Raw genomic sequence first — 20687 nt, forward strand, 5'->3', positions numbered from 1 at the left:
TGGACATCCATCTCTGCCAGTGCTGATTTTAATACACACATATATGCAAGACCTTATTTGACACCAGCGATAAGGCAGTTGTTGAAATCCATAATCTTTTTTTTTTTTTTTTTTTTTTTTTTTTAATTCTGGTATCATTCTTGGTGATGGTGAAATACTGCTCAGGGCTAGTTTCATACCTTCCTCTAATCCATCCTGACTCTCTCTTTATATAGTCCAAGAAGGTACGTCTCATGTCTTGTGCCTTTTTTTGAGTTGAGAGACTGAAGCTTAAATTATGTTTCATCATAGGTGTTGCCTTAGTTGAGTGTTTGTGAAGCTGCTGACTTGGGCTAAATTTAGGAAGCCTTTGTCATTTAGGTAAATTACTTCAAGAGCCTCAGCATAGGTAGGTCTATGTTTCTGGTCTGTATTAAATTAGGTATGGTGTGATGTTGTGTGTTACTGGTAACCTATTTGCTAAATGTGGTAGTCTTTTTTTGTGTAGGCTTTGCCTCCAGAGTTGTTGTATAACTACATCTTTCACATACTGTGTCTGTACATTTAACTAGTAAGTCATAGTCCGTAAACATGAGACTGTTGCTACACAGTCTTTGGAGGGCCATTTCAACCAAGCTGTCTACAGCTGGAAAGTGGATGTCGATGGTCAGATCCTTTCTGTATTGGGCTACAGTGGGAGTGATCTCGATGGGGTTCATTGCTGGTTTACTTAAGTGCTGTCTGCACATGAAAGGAAGCATGCCTCTTTGTGCACACCAGTGACTCATTGAGCAGATACCAGGTATTAAGTTCTCAAGGAGCTCTTGAGGTTGTTTTTATAGGGCAATTTAAGTTAAGTTCTTGAACCTGTCTAGGGTGTAGCTAACTGCTGCTCGCGATGAGCAGTACTAAGGAATTTGGCAGGATTAACTAAATGAATTTGTACAGAACAAATAATGCTTAAAAAAAAAAAAAAATTCCTTAGAATACCGGTGATGTGCGAGAGTGTGGAGGTTATAGATTTTTATTGTAATTCCACGTGGAATTATACTCACAGGTTGCAAAGCTGCAGTTAATTTGTACATATCTACAACCCCTGACTGTGTGAAAGAAATCATAGCTCTGTATTTGAAGTACCCTGCAGCACCTCGGCACAATCAACCAAAGATTTCTTGAGTTAAAGTATGTTTTTTCTTGCAAGACATAACTTCCACCTTGTATAGCAACTGTGTCTGTTCTTAGTTATTTGCAACACATCACTGTGAAGCCACTGGTATCCCCCCTCCTTTTTTTCACTGTATACTTTCCCTCCAGCCTGCTTGTTGTATTCTGGTATAAACTGCTGTTCCCTGCCTTAGCATCCCAATATATGTGTTACTGCCAAATTCTCCCTGCAGTACTTCTGCTAGAGGAGTATCTGAACATCAAGCCCTTTCTGCATGACCCGCATATTTGGTCTTTCATAGAAGTAGTGTGTCTTCACGCACAAACCCATGCTTTCTACCTATGGTAACTACCGAATCCAACTTAATTCAGGTCATCAGTTTACCTGTGTTCTTCCCTGAATGCTCATACAAAGGTGAATATATGCTGCATCTTCTGGACGTACATAGGCAGCTGAGGTCTTATTTACACAGAACATGGGATCTCAGAAAATCTGGTCATTTGTTTTTTTTTCCAAGAACAAATTGGGTGAAGCAGTACCTAAAGTGGCTGTAGCCAAATGGTTGATTTTTTTTATAGACAAAGGATATACAAATGAGGTTTAGCTTTACCCAAGTTCCCCCCAAAGCACATTCCAGAAGATTGGTAGCCACCTCCATCAGCCTTCTGGTCAAGAGCTTCCATAGGTGAAACTTGTGCAGCTGCCACTTCATCTGGCCCATCAGTTGAGGAATGAATGAAAATGACAATATCTGATACAAAAGTTATGTACTCACCATAACGATGAATCTGTGTTGTCCATTTTTATTCTTATTCATCTCCCCACTCTTCAAACCCCTTCCCTCTGTCCTAGTGAGGGCGAAGGGATGTCTTTTTAGGAACTCACCTGTTCCCTGCTTTGAGCTCCAGCCTTTCTTTGCCTTTATCTTGAATCCCTTTGTAGTAGAATGTCAGATGCATGTCACTGTTGGAGCAGCAAACTCTTATTGAGGTAAACCAGGAGAGTGGGGCATTATAGGTAAAAGGAGTAGCTCGAGAGCTGGATTCATGAGTTTGGTAAAAGCAGCAGAGTCTGATCCGATGCCAGTCAGTTGAGGAAAATGAGTGTGGACAACACAGATGCTTCACTGTGGCGAGTGTCTAACATTTGTGGTTTGCAAGTCCCAAGGGTCTTTCCAGGAATTAGGAGGAGATGGTTCTTCCTGGGACAGAAATGGAGGACACCGTCCTTGCAGTATGGGTGGCCTGCATAGCCAGGGTTTTAAAGGTTCCTTTTTTGACAGGCCCTTCCAGCACTCTTGAAGGGTTACCAAACTGGTGCACTCTGGAGGCAGTTGGGGATGCTCATCTCTGTACCCAGAAGCCTGAGCATCCATCACACAACATACTTGGGTGCAGAAAATTATGTCCAGAGGTTTTCATACCATTTTCCCAAATTCCTCCAGTAAAAATTAAAAAACATTCCCGATGTTGCACCCATTCAGAGGGAAGCAGCAGCCTTGGAAATAGCTGCTAGAAAGAGTGTCATCCAAAACGTCCCCCCAGACTAGCAAAGATCCGGTACTTAATCAAGATTCTTTTTAGTGCTAAAGAAGATTGGGGACTTACCAGTTTTGGATCTCTGTTAACTAAACCTGTGTAAAATAGTCAAAGTTCCATGTGGTCACAGTTTAGTCCATTTTACCTCTGCTGTGAAAGGACAATTGGAATAGATCTTCAAGATGTGCACTGTCATATCAAAACGAGTAATCACTCCAGAAGATACCTGCTGTTCTGGCTGGGAGCCAGCCATTACCGGTTCAGTGCACTCCCCTTTAGCCTCACCACAGCCCCCAGTATGTTTGCCAAATACATGGCGGCAGTAACGGCTCAACTGAGACCTCTGGGAGTCTTGAGTGTTTCCTTACCTAGACGACTGGCTCCTGACCGCCTCATCCAAGCATCTATTAATTGAAGCAAGGGATTACTTGCTCCAGTTATGTCATCAACTGGGTATCATGGTCAATTACACCAAGTCACAGCTTATGCCTTCTCAGACCTTGGAGTTCATAGGTACTCATATAAACACTATCAGCCAGATAGCTTTGTTTTCCTTAACAAGGGTTCATACTCTACAGTTACAGGTCATGAAAATGATCTCCCTTTCTTATCTTACAGCAAGACCACCACCTCCTAGCATTAGGATTGATGGCAGCAGCAATAACTCTAGTTCTATCAGTCAAATTTCATATGTGGGTCCTGCAGTTGACCCTTTCAGTACAGTGGTCTGTTCTTCAGCATCCTTTAAAAACTCCCATCAACATTTCCAAAGTTTGCAAGGAGTGTATCCTCTTTGGTGACTTCATTCAGAAAAAGTTTGTCAGGGTCACTCCTTTGTTCTCCCACTGCCAGTAACAGCAGTCATCATGGATATCTCCCAAATTGGGTAGGTGGGAAGGCATTTCTTGGGAAGAACAGTCCAAGATGCATAGTCTCCAAAAGAGGCAAGTTTTTATATCGGTGTCCTAGAAATGAGAGCAGCCCTGCTGGCATTTCAGTCCTTTCAAGATGCTCTGCCTTCAGGGATGTTTGTTATACAGACAGCCAACATATCAGTAGTCTGGTATATCAAATAACCAGATCTTACCCATTAAGTTGAGAGGCATTGAGAGTGTGGCAGTGGATGATCTCTTCCAATCGTTTTCTTCTAGCAATGCACACACACTGGGGAAAACAACATGCTTGCAGGCAGAGAATAAGCAGGTCCATTTTGATTTCTCACAAGTAGTCTCTCAATCAGAGAGTGGTGGAAAAGATTTTTTGTCGATGGGGCCAGCCATTCTGTGGTCTTTGTGCTTCTCTCCTCAACAAGTGCAGCAGATTCTCCACCCTGGTCCCTCCACAGGGGAAGTCACTGAGAGATGCTCTAGTCCACAATTGGCCCTTTGGTCTCCTTTACCCTTTATCCCTTTTACCTGTCATCCCCAAATTTCTACAGAAAGCATTCTGGCTGAAGAACACAGTCATCCTCCATTACACCTTTTTGATTTTGTCAGTATTTTTCCCCTTCCTCTGACCTCCTCTTCTGTGTCGACCATAGTTACTAGATCCACATTCAGACCTTCTATTTCATCTGTTAGGGTTGAAATACCTGGACATCAACAGCCTCAAGTTGACTGTATGCTTTCTGCAATTCCAGTGATGGGTAGGTAGTCCAGGCTTTCCTCCCCAGGTCAACAGATTCTTTTGTCCTGTCAGAAGCTTTTCACTCAGAAAATTTATAAAAGTAAATAGTAACGATTTTCAGTCTGGGCCCTTAAGAAACACCTGGACCCTTTCCCCACCCCAGTCTCAGCATTTCTTGAGTTTTTGTATTCCATTTTTAACAATGGGGCAACTTTATTAAAGTTAAATTAGCAGCCATTTCAAATTTCCACTCAGGTGAGAATCATTCTTCCTAGGCTTCTTTGAAAATTGTGCAAGGCCTTCCTTAAGTGTGCCTTTTTACTCAGGCCTCCAATTAAAGATCATCCCCCCTTGGGTTTTGAATATTCTGTTACAAGCTCACACCCAACCTTCATTTGAACTTTCGGTTAAGACTGACCTTAAGTTCTAGTCTTGGAAAATTTTTGAGTTCACTGTCATTTCTTTTAGACTGGTATCTGAATTTCAAGCCCTCTCTGAAGACCTCCATACTTGATTGTCCATAAGGATAAGGTTTCATTATGCGCAAGCCTTTCTTTTTTTAACATAAGGTGGCTTCTGAATCCAATATAAATCAGGTCATCAGTTTACCTGTGTTCTTATATAATTCTAAAACAAAAGAGAATACATGCTGCATTTTTGGGTGTATATCTGCAGCTTAGATTTTATCTGCATAGAACCCAAGATTTCAAGAAAGCTGACCAATTATTTGTATCCTTTTCCAAGAACAAATTGGGTAAAGCAGTAAAGTGGCCCTGGCTAAATGGTTAACTGATTGTATAGCCTTTGTTTATAGTTTATCTTTACCTACATTCCATGAGGTCTGTAGCCATTTCATCTGCTTCTTGGTCAAGAGCATCCATAGATATTTGTGCAGCTGCTACTTGGGCTTGTGCTCATACCTTTACTGCTCATTACAAGTTAGACATACTATCCAGATTTACTTCAGCAGTTGGCTCTGCTTTAGTCTCAAATATCCTTCCATGAAGACCACTCAAGGTTATCTTGCCAGAGAGACTGTCGCATCGATTGAAGAATGAATGAAAATGACAACTTCAGATGCCGAAGTTATGTACTCACCATAACAAGGCATCTGTTATCTGTTTTCATTCTTCCTCAACTCCTCACTCTCCAGCCACGTTCCCTCTCTTCCTAGTGAGCCCTAAGAGATGTCTCTTTGGAAACTTACCTGTGCCCTGTTTTGAGATCCAGTGTTTTTGTATGTCTTTGTCTTGTTTTTTCATCATAGTATTATGTCATATGTATGCTAATGTTGAGACAGCAAACTCAATCTGAGGTTTGCCAGGATAGTGGGGCATTATAGGTAAAGGGTGGAGCTTGAGAACTGGATCTGTGAGTCTAGTAAAAGCGGCCAAATCTGATCCAAAGTTAGATCTGAGACCCATCAGTTGAGTAAGAATGAAAATGGACAACAGAGATGCATTGTTATGGTGAGTATTTAACTTTTGTATATACCCACCACAACAAGGGAATTCCAGGCAGGGTCAAGCCTCATTCTACCAGGGCTTTGGCTTCATCTGTGGCATTTTGTAAGAGGTTGGATTCTAGAAGTATTCTGGAAGCAGTAATGTGGTTCTTTGTGCATACCTTTTCCAAGTATTACAAATTTAATTCCTTTTCCAGGTCTAGGACCGGCATTGCTAAGATAATTTTCCAGGGGTTCCTGAACCCTTACCTTTCCTTCACCCAGTCAGTCTAAGCTATGGTAATCTACCCGTATAGGTAAGGATAATGCACCAGTGAATTTTACGATGAGTATAGCTCAGTTGTTTAGGTAAACGTACCATAATAGTAGATGTTTGAATGACCAGTGCTGTAGTGGCCACTTCCTCCCTCCCTTTGTCCCCTTTATGTATGTTTTCATGTCTAAGATGAGGACTTCTAACTTTAGTTTCCTAGCATTGATCTATTTAGGGCTCTAGCCTCTCACTACCTAGAAACATGAAACTCTGAAGGGCTTGGTACACAAACCACTATGTTTCGTTATCTGAGCTGTAACTGAGTAGCAGTTTGGGTGTATGGAAGGTGCCCTTGAAGCTTTGAAAGTTGGCCGGTTGTTAAATTCTCTGCAGGATATAACCCATATAGCCATGGCTACTGCAGTGGTGATCCTAGCTGTAGTTTATTTATCCTGAGTACAACAAGTACAGACCAAGTTCTGCTGCTTCATAGTGTGAACTTCTTGACTGCCAAAGCAGAGCCACTCCTAATAACCCCAACCTAAAGACCCTAAAGCTGATAGCAGTGATCATCTAGCGATCTTCCCCTTTATGACCGTCTTTTCAGAAAACTAGGAAACGGTATAAGGAAGTCATACCTAGTAGAATGGAAAAGGTACACCCCTTTATGCCATATAGAGGGTCTGGACCCTAAACCACGATCCTTAAATACTTGATTTTACTTTATAGACCCAAATATTCCTGTACTTTAATAAAGGTACATATGTTGGCAGTTTCAGCCTCCCTGCCATGGTTATTATTTATCAGTAGAGTAGTTCCTAAGGAGATCTTAAATTTGAGAATTCCCCTGAAAGTTATCTTTTCACAGGCCTCAATTATTTATTACAGAAGTTGACTTTACCATGTTTTAAGAAAGGTTCTGGTGGTTCCTTAAAATATAACTTGGAAAACTGAAATTTTAGTGGCTAGTAAATCTGCAAGATGCGTATTAGAACTGTAGGCCTTCATGTGAAAACAGTCATTCTTCATCATTCAGCAGGACAGGATAGCAGTCTGAGCAAATCCACTTTGATGGTGAAAGTGGTGTCAGATGTTTTCCGGAATCAGGCCATTAACTTCCCTTTGCTTGATCTACCACATAGAACAAGGTGGAAAGGATTTGCCTGTGCAAATCCATGGTAAGTAAATTGAGATCTTTCCTTGAAAGTGAGAAAGGAAAGCAGACCAGTTTTTCTTGTCCTTTGCAAAAGGTAGGGATGGCAGGCCTGTCTGTAAACAGGCAGTCTTTAAATGGTTAGCTCACTGCATTTGCACATTATTCCTATCATGATAATAGTGCATTAATGAAAATGAGAGCCCACTCTACAAGAGCCACAACTGCCACCACTGCTTTTCCTAGGGTCTGCATCTAGGCCACTTTGAAAGTAGAAACATGATTATCTCTCTACACTTTCTCTCCAAGCATTGTAACTCTGACCTTACCTCTAAAGCCAAAGCAGGATTTGGCACAGCTGTATATCCCTTTTATGCCCTACGTTGTATGTGGGAAGCATAGGTGTGACATACAGCGCATACCAGAGCATTAGGCTTTAGTATACAGGCTGCTGTGGTGGGAGATCACTTCAGTTTAGAGTACTGCAACAGTGAAGAGAAAGACATCTACTGTTATAGTAAGATGTTACACAAATGTACTTTTCTAGCTGAAACAGACATTTTTATTTGTAGTTATAGATTTACTTACAGAAAAGAGACTACAGCTGTGACACTGAATGTTTTTAACTAAACTTTGAAACATACAGGGCTTATGGGCTTCCCTTTGAGATGTGTGTGTGCTTGGGAAATGGTGCTATTGGTGGCCAAGTGTAAAGTTATTTACATTGTGCTACGTTACTCAGACAGACATGGATCAACTAGAACAACAGTGGTCGTGGTGTGACACCTAACTTTGGACAGGTGCATAATTTACAGTTTCCTGTTATAACCCCCTGCTTTAATACTGTACAAATGAGTAAACCTTGGAGGTGATATTTTAGAGCTTTGAGTAAATGTACCTATCTGAATCTGTACAGTGTATGCAAGTGTACTAACAGTTAAGTCCCAAGTAGGCAGATTTTTTCTTTTAATTGTGACTGTTGGCCACTTCTGCAGTAGGTACTGTTTATTTGTGTTTTATCTAATTGCGAATTAGTAACTGTTTTTCTTTTCAAATGTTTCTTAGGTATACCCCTTCTCAGCAGGGTGTTGCTTTTAACTCTGGAGCTAAGCAGAGAGTTATTCGTATGGTGGAAATGCAAAAGGATCCCATGGAACCTCCACGATTCAAGTAAGTGCTGTAGTGTTCAAAATGATGTATATATAATGGACCAAGGAAGCAAGCTGACTGTAATTTTGAGTTGTATCTTTTATGTGACTGCAACTGTTTGTGTCTTCCTCCACAGGATTAACAAGAAGATTCCACGTGGACCCCCTTCTCCTCCAGCTCCTGTCATGCATTCTCCTAGCAGAAAGGTACAAAGACAGTTTGACAAAGCACTTGTCTCTGTAACTATGTTTTTGTAGACTATTTGTCAAATACCTTGTAAGGGCAGAAATATTTTTCCAAGATGTAATGATAAACTAACTCATAAGAAAAAATTTCATGCATCCCCTTTACCTCATGCATACAGTGTGCTTGCTGTTTTGATAATGACTAAAACTGTAAATTGAGGTTGTCTTGCTAGTGTTACTAATTTGATGCCCATGTAGGGGTTTCCCCAACAAGTGATTGAGAACCAGGTGATCAGGTTCTGACTGCCTGAGCTGAACTGGTCAAAATCACCTTTTACAGTGTATTGAAGCATAGAGACTTGAGAGAAGTGAAGTTGCTATTTGCATGTAACAAATGTTAGACATTAATGGTAAGAGCCTATTTATTCATCCATTCATTCATTTTGTCCAATTGGTCATTTGGGTCCTCAACCCTAGCTCAGATCGAAAGATCCAATCTGGGAGATTTAGTTCTCCAGCCTTAAGGCCTTCCCAAACTTATACCCGTAATGTGACTAACTTTGATTTGCCATCTCTTGGAGTAGCAATGTGGATCTCTGCAGATAAGTGCTGTGCCTCTTTTTTTTTTGTGATTAGGAAATAGCAATGATTGCTAATTGTGACCTTTTCACCTTTGTTGTTTAGAAATTTATCTTTATCTTTTACTGCATTTTGAAGGATTTCTTTCAGCCCTTCCTCGTGTGGTCTCGTGTGTCATCTTTTACATCTGTTAGAATAGTTCTTATGGTTTTCATAGTTATTATAGTTTTGTAGAATATTTATAGATAGCGGAGTGCATTGCTAGATTTTGTGATCTTGTATATTGATGTTTGTGGTGTTGATTTTACCTTAAAAATATATAGTTGTATATCTTAGTACTTAGATTTGAATATTGCTCTGTTAATGTACCAAAGTTGTTTGTTGCTATGGAGAAAGCTTCCACCTCCAAAAGTGGGCATGAAATTTCCCTACAAAACCTCCTTGATGTCTGAGTGGTCTGTTTGGGGGTAGCATATCTTAATGCCTCATGTGACATCTGTACTGTCTTGGGCCCAGAGCCATGTTGGACAGGAGGAATAAACTTATCTGTAAAAGCCTTCTTCCTCCGTATCTAGAGCCTGTCAAAACCAAGAAATCTTCCTTACCCCTGAATCCTAAGGATCAGGAGCCGAGGAACCATTTATATGACTCTGCTGAAGCACATGGACTGGCCTTATGTCTGTCACTTCAGATACTGATTTGGATGATTGAAAGGGCTACCCACAATCCCCTGTCAAGGGCATTTCCTTTAGGGATATCCTGGAACTCATGAGGAAGAGGGGATCTTGGCTAGCCAAAACCCCTTGTCAGGATGAAACAGTATTATTTGAGGCATATCTCTTCTACGTCCTGGGTGGGCCTTCCAGCTCACAAACTGGTGGAGAAGTTCAGGACACCTCAGCATACCTTTAATAGGAACCAAAATGGTGCTCAGTTGCTCTGGTTTCGTAAGTCTTGTTGTCATTGTGATTCCTCTTCTGACAGAGGTGGCCGTGACAGGTGAGGCCACTTCAATGAACACCAGCCCAGAGGCAGAGAAGGACTGTGGCACCTGAGATTCCATGGTTCTCTCTCTGACAGGCAGCCCCAGAGTCTCTGAAGATTTTCCCGACTGCTCCTTTCTGGGTGCAGTTGGGGGCATGTATCCCTCTACTCTCACTCATGATTTACGATCACATGAGACAGAGGTGGATAAGAGAGAGAGATGATATCCAGAGATTATCAAATTCTCTTTTGGAGTTTCCCCCAACCCCTTAAACCCAGTTACCAGATGTCATGCCCAGTCAGGTTAAGGTCACTGTGCAAGAGGTTCGCTCGCTCTCTTGCAAAAAGCCATCCAGGAGGTCCTACCAGACCAGCATGGGTCAGGAGTTTACTCATGCTTCTTTTTGGCTCCAAACAAAATGAAAGATTTTCCAGTCCATTCTGAACCTAAACTGGCTTAAATGATGAAGTCAAAAAGACCTGCTTTTGGATAGTTTCAGTGCAGTCATTTCTTCCATGTCTTCGGAAGAATGAATGGATGTGCTCTATAGATCTCAAGGACATTTACCGTCACATAAAAATAGAGGAGAAGTCTAAGAGATTCCTGCACTTCCATTTAGGAGCCAGTCTTTTTCAGTTCAGAGCCATGGCTTTTGATCTCACCACAATCCCCAAGGTGTTCATTAACTGCATGGATTCAGAATTTTGCCATTCTTGGATGCTTGGCTCCTGGCTGCCACTTTCAAGCAGTCTCTTATTGAGGCAAAAGACTACCCGTTTCATCTTTGTGCTTCTCTGGTTATCACAGTAAATCTAGAAAAATCCAACTTGAACCTCACTCAATGTCTAGTTTTCCTGGGCTGTCATTTGAACAAACCCCATGACTCTGATCTCTGTCTTCCACAAGACAGAATCGCATAATTGAAAATTGTAGTTTAGACTGTCCTGAAATCTGATCGTCCTACAGCAAGGTTGATCTTGAGAGCTTTAAGGTTAATGGCATTTTCAGTTTTAATGGTACAGTTTTCTCATTACCATAGCGGTACTCTGCAATGATTTACTACAGTCCCAGTGGTCTTAGACATACTATTCCTTGTATCTTTCTGTCCAAATAACTTGGTCATGCCAAACTCATCTAAACTGATGGCTTCATTCACTTGTGATAACTGAAGGCAGGCCCTTCCATGTCCCTCCACAGTAACAACTGTAACACAGATGCATTCTCCTTTAGGTGAGTGGGTGGGATGCATTGCAAAGGGAAAACTGACCAAGGTTCTTGGTCAGAATTAGAGGCTTATCTTCACACAAATGTCCTAAAGATGAGGGCAGTTCTCCTTGTGTTGCAGGAGCTGTCTTCCTGTAGGGGTGATAAACATTCAGACAGACAGTATGACAGTAATCTGTTATATAAACAAGCAAGGGGGAACTAGATCTTATTTGTTCTACCCCAAATGCTTGAGGGTCTGACATTTGGCAGTAGCCTGTCACCAGTTTCTGATTGCATCCCTCATCCCTGGAAGGCTCATTGATCTTGTAGGTAGGTTAAGCAGGAATCTTCTCCTACCTTATGAGTGGTCCCTGAATCCAATAGGTTTTCAGTTGCTAGGGCAAACCATGCTGCAATCTGTTCGCTACTCCACAGAGGGCTAAGTGCATTGAGTACTTTACTGTTCTCCCTCATCAGAGACAGAACCCCAGTTGCGCTCTTTCCAGTCACTGACCTTTGGGGCTACTCTACACTTACCCCCCCCCCCCACTCTGCCCATGACTAGTTCATACAGAAGGCCATTTGGTGCAAGGCCAAAGTTATCCTTATTGCCCCACTTTGGCACAGACAGATTTGGTTCCCCTCCTAAAAACCTTACCTGAAAGACCCTCTTTGGCTCTTCAGTCCGATACCAGATCTGATTTTTTACCCATACAGGAAACCTCACCCAGACCTTTCCAGCCTGAAACTAACCACATGGTTTCTTGAATTCCAGTGATGGCACAGGACCCCTCACTTTCCTTGTATTACACAACCTTACGGCTTATCGGAAATTGTCTATATGTAAGGTGTATTGCAGTAAATGGAAAAGGTTTGCCATATGGACAAAATCTCATAATGTAGACCCCTTTTTGACCTCCTTTGCAGATTTGTTTCTTATCTTCTGTTTTCTGTTGGGTTCAGTTTCTCCACTATGAAGGTATAGCTGGTTCCTGTTTCCTCCTTCCACATTGTTTCAGGACTCTATCTTGACTTCCAGTAAGGTATTTAAATCCTTTCTAAAAGGTGCCTTCCATATGAGGCCTCCCATAAGGCATCCAGCTCCTCCTTGGGAATTGAATTTTTTTCTTGGAAGCAATTTCCAGACCACCATTTAAACTTGCCACATCTGCAGTATTAAAATTCTTATCCTTGAAAACTATATTGTTAATGCTGTCAATTCATCCAGGAGGATTCAGAGCTATATGCCTGTGTTCCTTCATACGTCGTATTTCTTAAGGATAGGGTTACCTTGAGAATCAGTTGCTCTCTTTATTTATTAATTTATTTTTTATTTTACATTTGTTGACCGGGCTAGTCTAGCTGGATACATGTCCATTTTCAGTAGAATCCCGGGGAGAAAAGCTCCAATCTGTGTAATATAACAGTAGTATGAGAGACACCGTAGAATAGATCAGAACTAAAGAACATTAAAAAAAGAAATACATTAAAGTATAGGCTAACATTATAGAAACAACATGACATGTGTACACACAGAGAAACAAACATTAGTATAGGCTAGCATTATACAAACAACATGCTAAGAATCATGGGTATACTGTATAGTAAATACAGTAGTTCCAGACACAAGATATACAGGTTAAGGGTTTGACAATTGACAAGGGAGAGTAGGCAAAGTGAGATAGATAGAAATTCACTATAAGTTTGTTTAGAAGTTACACACTCAAGGGGAATAGATGACATACATTCAAAGCTATGAAGTGGGTGCATTGAGCAGCAGGGGTAAGTTAACAAATTGTAAGTACTACAAGGAAGCTTGCAGGCAAAATGAGGCTTGCAAAAAAAAAAGCATTAAAGAGGCTGAGTGATCAGAAAAAGGTTGTAAAAGATAAGTAATGCTGAAGAATTAGTTTTAATCTGGGTTAGTGCATGGGCATAGCCATTGTGCTTTAAGGAGTAGTTTTAGTTGCTTTGTGAAGAGTGGTAGTGATAACAATAATTGAAGATTGCTGGGAAGCCTGTTCCAGATTTTCCCTACAGAATTGGAGAAGGAGGAGTTACCTGCTTTATTAGTGGATTTCTGGATAGTTGTCAGTAATTTATTTGCTGCGCGAAGGGTAGTAAGATTTCTATAGGGGGTGATAAGAGTACTGAGAATAGGAGTATTATTGGGCTGATAAAGTATCTTATGAGTGATGCTAAGTTGTTGAAATGTTAGCTGATTTTGTAGCTGTAGCCATCTTAGCTGTAAGATTTAAACAGGGGTGGGTTCTAAAAGGTGAGCCTGTGGCAAATCTGGCAATGTTGTTATAGCAGGTTGCCAGTTTAGTAAGGTTACTTTTAGAAAGATTGGTATATATAGGTAAGGCATACAAGAGGATAGAGATGAGGTGGGTATCGGCAATGGTGGTTCTTGTTTCAGGGATTAGGAAAGATTTTATTTTGTAGAGAGAGCCAAGTTTTCTGTTAACAGTTTTGATAGTCGAGTTGATATGCGAGTTAAAGTTAAGGTGTTGATCAATTGTTATGCCTAAAAGTTTAGTGGATGGGTTTGGTTTAATGATAGTACCATTACTGGCCTTGATGGTGAGGTCAATAGGAGAGGACTTTAGTGTTGGAGTGAAAAGCAGTAATTTAGTTTTTTTGGCAATTAATAGGAGGCATCGTTGTAGAAGCCATTTTTCAACTGAGTTAAAGCAGTTTGAGTAATGGTTTGAAGTGCAGCTGGTGAGGGGACAGTACAGACTAGTGTCTAGTCATCTGCATATTGAATGCAGGTGGCTTGGGGAATGTGTAAGTGTAGATCGTTAATGAATATCAAGAAGAGGAGAGGTCCCAGGATTGAGCCTTGTGGGACCCCTAGTGTAACAGAAAGAGGAGTAGAAAGGTGTTTCCTAAATAGGACTTGAACCATTGAAGTGCCTGTGTGGTGAATGAGAGTGATTTTAGTACGTCTAAAAGTATTTGATGGTTCACCCTATCAAAGGCTTTTGAGAGGTCAATAAAGAGTGCAACAGAGAGGTTATTATTGTTACGATGTTTGTTGATGCAATCAGAGAAGGATAAGAGAGCAGTAGTAGTACTATGAAAGGGCCTGAAGCCATGTTGACAGTCTGCAAGTAGGTTATTTTGGAGAAGGTGATCAAGTAGTTGATGAATACATTTTTCCATTACTTTGGCAAGAGGAGATAGTAGGGCTATGGGGCGATAGAAAGATGTTCATCATGTTTCACTGTTGCAGTCATGACTTGTAGGGTTCTCCCCTGCCGGCAGGCAGTCCTCGGTCGGCCAGAATTCCAAAGACTGGGTCCGGCATCGGCTGCTCAGCCATGCTCCCTGACGTCAGAGCGCCAGGAGTACAAAGCTGACAGCCGACGCCATGTTCTCCAGTCTTTCTTGCCGTGCGGTGATAGCAGTTCGCAAGTGCCGGTCGGCTGACTCCTGACAATTTTTTCTAATCGTACTTCAGTCCGAAGACTTTCTTCTCCTACTCAAAGCTAAGTACCCGCTAGAAACTTTTTCTTGCTCCAGTCCGATGTCAGAAAAAGTTAATAATTGTATTTCATGTGGGAAGCAAATACCTCATAAGGATTTTCATTCTTACTGTATTCCTTGCTTAGGCCCTGACCACGATGTAGCTAGTTGTCGGTTTTGTGCTAGATTCAAGCAACGTACAATTAAACGAAGGTACGATTTTGCATTTCATTACTTTGGTAGGCGCTTTAATTACAAAATGTCATCGGATACGGTTCCGGCTACCGGAGTTCATAAACGACGCAAGGATAAAGACAGGCCTCCGAGGTCCAAATCAGACGATATTGTACAAGCAGAGCCAGCTTCAGGTTCGGCCGTCATCAGTGAGGCGCTTTTGCAGCCCCTGTCGTTGGCCATTTCGGAACCGATGGCCGAAACGGACTCCCACGAGGAGCCAACTAGGCCTTTGAATATTTCTGTTGCAGGACCTTCGGACAATGCTCCTTCGGATGTGTCCGGAGCCGCTGTGCAGGTACCGGCTTCCGAAGGGGTTTTCAGGCCTACTCAGCTTCTAATAAAGGCAAAGCCAAAGACAAAGGCAAAGACTCCTTCCAAATCAAAGACTGCAGCCCAGGCCTCTTCTGATCAGACCCAAGTCTCAGAAACAGTTACTCAAGATGGCTGAAGACTTACTTACTATGATTAGGGGTTCACATCCCCCTCCAGATAAAAGGCCAAGGCAGGAAGTGTATTATGACTCCTCTGATCAGGCTTCTGTTTCTTCAGTTTCTTCTTCTGACCAGGAATAGTCTTTCCCTCCTTATGAGGATTCTGATGCTGAGGAATCCATTCCTTCAGCTTCTCCCCCTGAGGATTTCTCTTTTGGGGAAACTTTGCATGAAATGAGGGAACATTTTCACTGGGAAGGACAGGAGTACTCGGAATCTAAGAAAAGACTTAGGGATTTTCTTCTTTTTCCCCAACATAGACCCCTGGCTATGCCTCCTATTTTGGATATTGTGGATGATGCTTTTTCGGAGGCTAACTTAACTCCTGACTCCTTTCCTCCAGCTCCTGTTAAGCCAGACAGATATTATAGGGTTCCTGATTCCCATCAGTTTTTATACAAGAGTCCTACCGCTGATCCTGAAACCATTTCTCAGGGTCCTAAGGGGGTTAAGGCCGCTTCTGCTAAAAACCCCATTCCCACTGAGAAGGATTCGAGATCTTTAGAAAGATAGGGCAAAAAAGTGGACACTTCTGCTACTTTATCTATTAGGGCTTTAAACTGTCAGTTTCATATGCTGAAATACCAGCAATTTCTTCTGTCTGTTTTAAAACAAAAGTTAACTTCCATTTCCACCTGTGCAGATGATAAGGAATTACATGACTTAATGCATGCCACTGAACAAGTTGGGAAGCATGGTTTACACTGTGGATTTGATGCCTTGGAGGCTTCTTGTAGGGCTGCTGCCTCTGGCACAGTCATTAGAAGGCATGCATGGTTAAAGAAACAAAACTTGCCAGATCAAGTAAAAGCTAAATTATTGGATGCTCCTGTTCAGCATAATGTTTTGTTTGGATCTAAAACTGAAGAGGTGATAAAGAAGATGGAGGACAAGGCAAAATCCATGCAAATGGTTAAAGATTTCTTACAAGTACAGCCACCCAGATTTAGTAGGAATTGGCCTACCACAAATTGGTCCTTTCCCAATTCTGACAGGCCTCAGAGGGGTAGATACAGACGCTCTCGAGGAAGGCCTCAAATGCAAGCCTCTTATAGACCAAGACAGTGGACTGCTTCCACCCCTAGGGGAGGAGAGGACAGGTCGCAAGCTCATAGAAAACAGACTCAATGACTCCCTCTGTTGGGCTGCAGGAACTTATTACCTGGAAGCCCCTCTCGGAGGAAAACTTTCTCTTTTTCACCTAAATTGGACTCCTATAACCCAAGACAAGTGGATTCTGGATGTGGTTTCAAGAGGTTACAAATTTCATTTTCATACCCTACCAAGACCAAGCGGATGGCCGGATCTTCCAAAACATCAATGGTTAGAGGCCTTAAACCAGGTGGAAACTGTCTTGGCTATGAAAGCCATAGAACTGGTTCCACTTTCAGAGATGGGACAAGGTTTTTACTCAAGGCTCTTTCTAGTCCCCAGAAATCAAAATTCATGGAGACCCATTCTGGATCTGTCAGTCTTGAACACTTTTCTCGAGATACCAAAATTCAAGATGCTTACTCTAAAGCAGCTACTTCCAATGCTGACCAAAAATGCATGGATGGTAACTTTGGATTTAAAGGAGGCATATTTACACATTCCCATCAGGCAGGAATGCAGAAAATACCTCAGGTTCAAGGCCGGATCGAGGCACTATCAATTCTCTGCGCTGCCCTTTGGATTGTCTACTGCGCCCAGGGTCTTCACCAAATGCCTGGCTCCAGTAGTAGCTTATTGCAGACTCAAGGGAATTCAAATTTACCCTTATCTGGACGACTGTCTTATTCAGGCAGACAGCAAGGATGTCTTACTCCAGCGTCTAGAATTTGTTCAGAATCTTCTCAAGTTCTTGGGATTCACTGTAAACATAAAAAAGTCAAATTTGACACCATCACAACAGATAACTTTTCTGGGTGCTTTTCTCAACACAACAACCCAGATGGCATTTCTGACATACGAAAAACAATTACAGCTGGCTTCAACTTTCAAAACCTTGGCAACATTAACTCAGCTATCTGCAAGGAAATTCCTGCAGGCTTTGGGTTACATGGCCTCCTGCATCCTTCTCGTGCCATATGCAAGACTACATGTGAGGAAAATACAGTGGTACCTAAAAAGTGTATGGTCTCAGCATTGGCACAGTTTAGACATACAGATTACCGTCCTGCCTTGTCTTCAAAAGGAATTCCTTTGGTGGTCCAAGGCATGTACTCTAAACAAAGGAAAACCCTTCAGTCTGCCTTCAGCTACTCAGATACTAACCACGGACGCCTCAGATTATGCATGGGGAGCCCATTTTTGGGGCAACTGTCTGCAGGGCCTTTGGACAAAGGATCAGAAGCTCCTGCATATCAATTTAAAGGAAATGTTAGCCATTCATAAGGCTCTATTGGCCTTCAGGAATCTTCTACATCCAGGACAACTTCTGATATGGACAGACAACACCACAGTTATGTGGTACATAAACAAGCAAGGGGGATCTCATTCCTATCCCCTTTGCAGACTAGCCATGAATCTATGGAACACAGCTCTAGCTTGCAAACTGGACCTTCAAGCTCAGTTTCTACCAGGGAAGCAAAACTTTCTGGCAGACAGTCTGAGCAGAAATCTGTCAGACCCACACAAATGGATGCTGGACACCGAAATATTCAAGATGATTACAGCAGTCTGGGGATGTCCTCACATAGACCTCTTTGCATCCCACCTCAATCATCAACTACAGATTTTTTGCACCAGGACATTCCACGAACTAGCTTGGAAAGTGGATGCACTATCATTCAGTTGGAGAAACCTCTCTGGGTATGCCTTCCTGCCTCTACCTCTTCTTCCACGGGTGTTATTAAAGATCAAACAGGACAAGCCCAAGATGATAATCTTGCTGGCCCCAAATTGGCCTCGACAGTTTTGGTACCAAACACTGAAAAACCTTTGTCTGGAGCCCCCTTGGGTTTTACCACAGACTCCGAACCTTCTGTCCCAACACCAGGGTCAGGTTCTGCACTCCCATGTCAAAACTCTCAGCCTGGCAGCATGGTTAATCCAGGGTCTATGATTCATTCTCTCCTACCCAAGCAGGTTATGGATGTCATTTTAGAAGCCAGACGTCCTAGCACTAGAAAATCTTATGCAGGAAAATGGAAAAGATTTTGCTCCTGGATGCAGGCTCGGGATTCAGATCCTCTTATTCCTAACATTCCTCTGATTTTACTTTACCTGACAGACCTCTTACATAAGGGTCTCTTTTTCTCTTCCATAAAAATACATGCCTCTGCTATTTCTGCTCATTATAATACAGACCCTCCAATCTTTTCCCACCAGCTCATGAGACAGTTTCTCAGAGGAGCTAAGAACTTAAGGCCCCCTAGATCTCCACCCATTCCTGCTTGGGATCTCAACTATGTTTTGGAAAAGCTCACCGTACCTCCTTTTGAGCCTGCTGCCACATCTGACATCAAGTTTTTATCTTGGAAGACAGCCACCCTGTTAGCTCTGACCTCTGCCAGGAGAGTTTCGGAGTTGCAAGCTCTCATGGCTGTGGAACCTTATATTATTTTTCATCAAGACAGGGTGTCTTTAAGGACTAATCCTACTTTCATGCCTAAGGTGGTTTCCAAAGTGGCTTTAAATCAAACTATTCACTTGCCAACTTTTTTCCCCACTCTTCAAAATAAGGGGGAAAGGATCTTGCATTCCTTGGATGTACACAGACAACTACGTTTTTACCTGGACAGCACCAATGACATCAGAAAATCAGAGCAATTGTTTGTTTCTTATGCTTCAAGTTCCCAAGGTAAAGCCATTTCAAAACAGACCATTTCTAAATGGATTGCTCGTGGAATCAGATTTTGTTATTCACACCATGTAAAGCAAATCCCAGGGAGTATAAGGACTCACTGTACCAGAGCTGCTGCCACTTCAGCTGCCTTCCTCAGGGGAGTTCCTACCAAAGACATTTTGGAAGCTGCAACTTGCAGTTCAGTGCATACTTTTTCCAAGCACTACAATCTACCTCTCTACTCTAAGTCTAGGGCAGGCTTTGCTTCTGCAGTCTTGCAGGGCCTTTTAGCCGCCCCCTCTACTTTATGACCACCTCCCTTTTATTCTGCTTTGGGATTCAACCCTACAGTCATGACTGCAACAGTGAAACACGATGAACATAGTACAGTTGTGTACACTTACCATAAATGTAGATGTTTGAGTGTCTTCACTGTTGCAGTCTGGGTTACCCTCCCTCCTGTCCCCTCTTATTTTCTCCTTTGTGTGGTTCCCTTCTTCACCCTTCTTCTGAGGTGCATTTGCAAAGGGTATGGGATCTTACTCATTTTGGAACACCTGACATCTTGGGAAAGAAAAACTGGAGAACATGGCGTCGGCTGTCAGCTTTGTACTCCTGGCGCTCTGACGTCAGGGAGCATGGCTGAGCAGCCGACGCCGGACCCAGACTTTGGGATTCTGGCCAACCGAGGACTGCCTGCCGGCAGGGGAGAACCCTACAGTCATGACTGCAACAGTGAAGACACTCGAACATCTACATTTATGGTAAGTGTACACAACTGTACTTTCTGTTGAGTTACCACCCTTATGGAATGGGATTATGTGAGAGATTTTCCAGAGAGATGGGATGTAACCTTCGGTAATAGTTCTGTTAATTAGTATGGAAACAGGGTAGGACAGTGCTTTTGCTGCAATTTGTAGGTATTCGGCTGGTAGATCGGCAGAGGGGGTACGTGGTTTAAGCTTGGTAAGTAGTTTGAAGATGAGAAACGTAGGAACTGTCTTTAAATGAAAGGTAGGGGGTGTTTTTGTAAGGGAAGAGGGGAGGGTTGAGCTACCAGGAGGTAACGAGTTAGCAAGAGATTGAACAGTTGCTGTAAAGAAGGTATTTAGGGTCATTAGCAATCTCATTAGGGGAGTTTAAGGAGAGACCTGCAGAGGTTGGAGTCTTGGTGTGGCCTGGGTGTAAAAGTTTATTTATAGCTGAGCAGAAAGTTTGAGATTTTTTTGATGCTTGTGCTGTTGTTTAAAGTAGTAGTTTCTTTTATCATGGAGTATTGATTTTTTGTGGCATTTCTTAGCTGTTTGTAGTTCTGGTGGTCAGTTAGGTTTTTGGTATTTCTCCATTTAGACCAAATCTTATTTCTTATTAGGATTTTTTTGTCTAGTTTCTTTAGTGAGCCATGGAGCAGTTTACTACTAGTTCTTATAGAT

General features: G+C 42.2%; 1 protein-coding gene across 2 annotated transcripts in view; it reads left to right on the plus strand.

Moving 5' to 3' along the window:
- Positions 1-20687, plus strand: part of SNW1 (SNW domain containing 1) — a 1165034-nt gene that overhangs the window by 434259 nt on the left and 710088 nt on the right. For both annotated transcript variants that reach the window (XM_044074050.1, XM_044074049.1), the window contains exons 6-7: positions 8245-8349; positions 8465-8534. In XM_044074050.1, the coding sequence (XP_043929985.1) occupies positions 8245-8349; positions 8465-8534 (175 nt within the window). The remainder of the gene's footprint in view (positions 1-8244; positions 8350-8464; positions 8535-20687) is intronic.

This window comes from Protopterus annectens, chromosome 6.part0 (genome assembly GCF_019279795.1).
Source record: "Protopterus annectens isolate FY-2018-M chromosome 6.part0, PAN1.0, whole genome shotgun sequence".
Taxonomy (NCBI): domain Eukaryota; kingdom Metazoa; phylum Chordata; order Ceratodontiformes; family Protopteridae; genus Protopterus; species Protopterus annectens.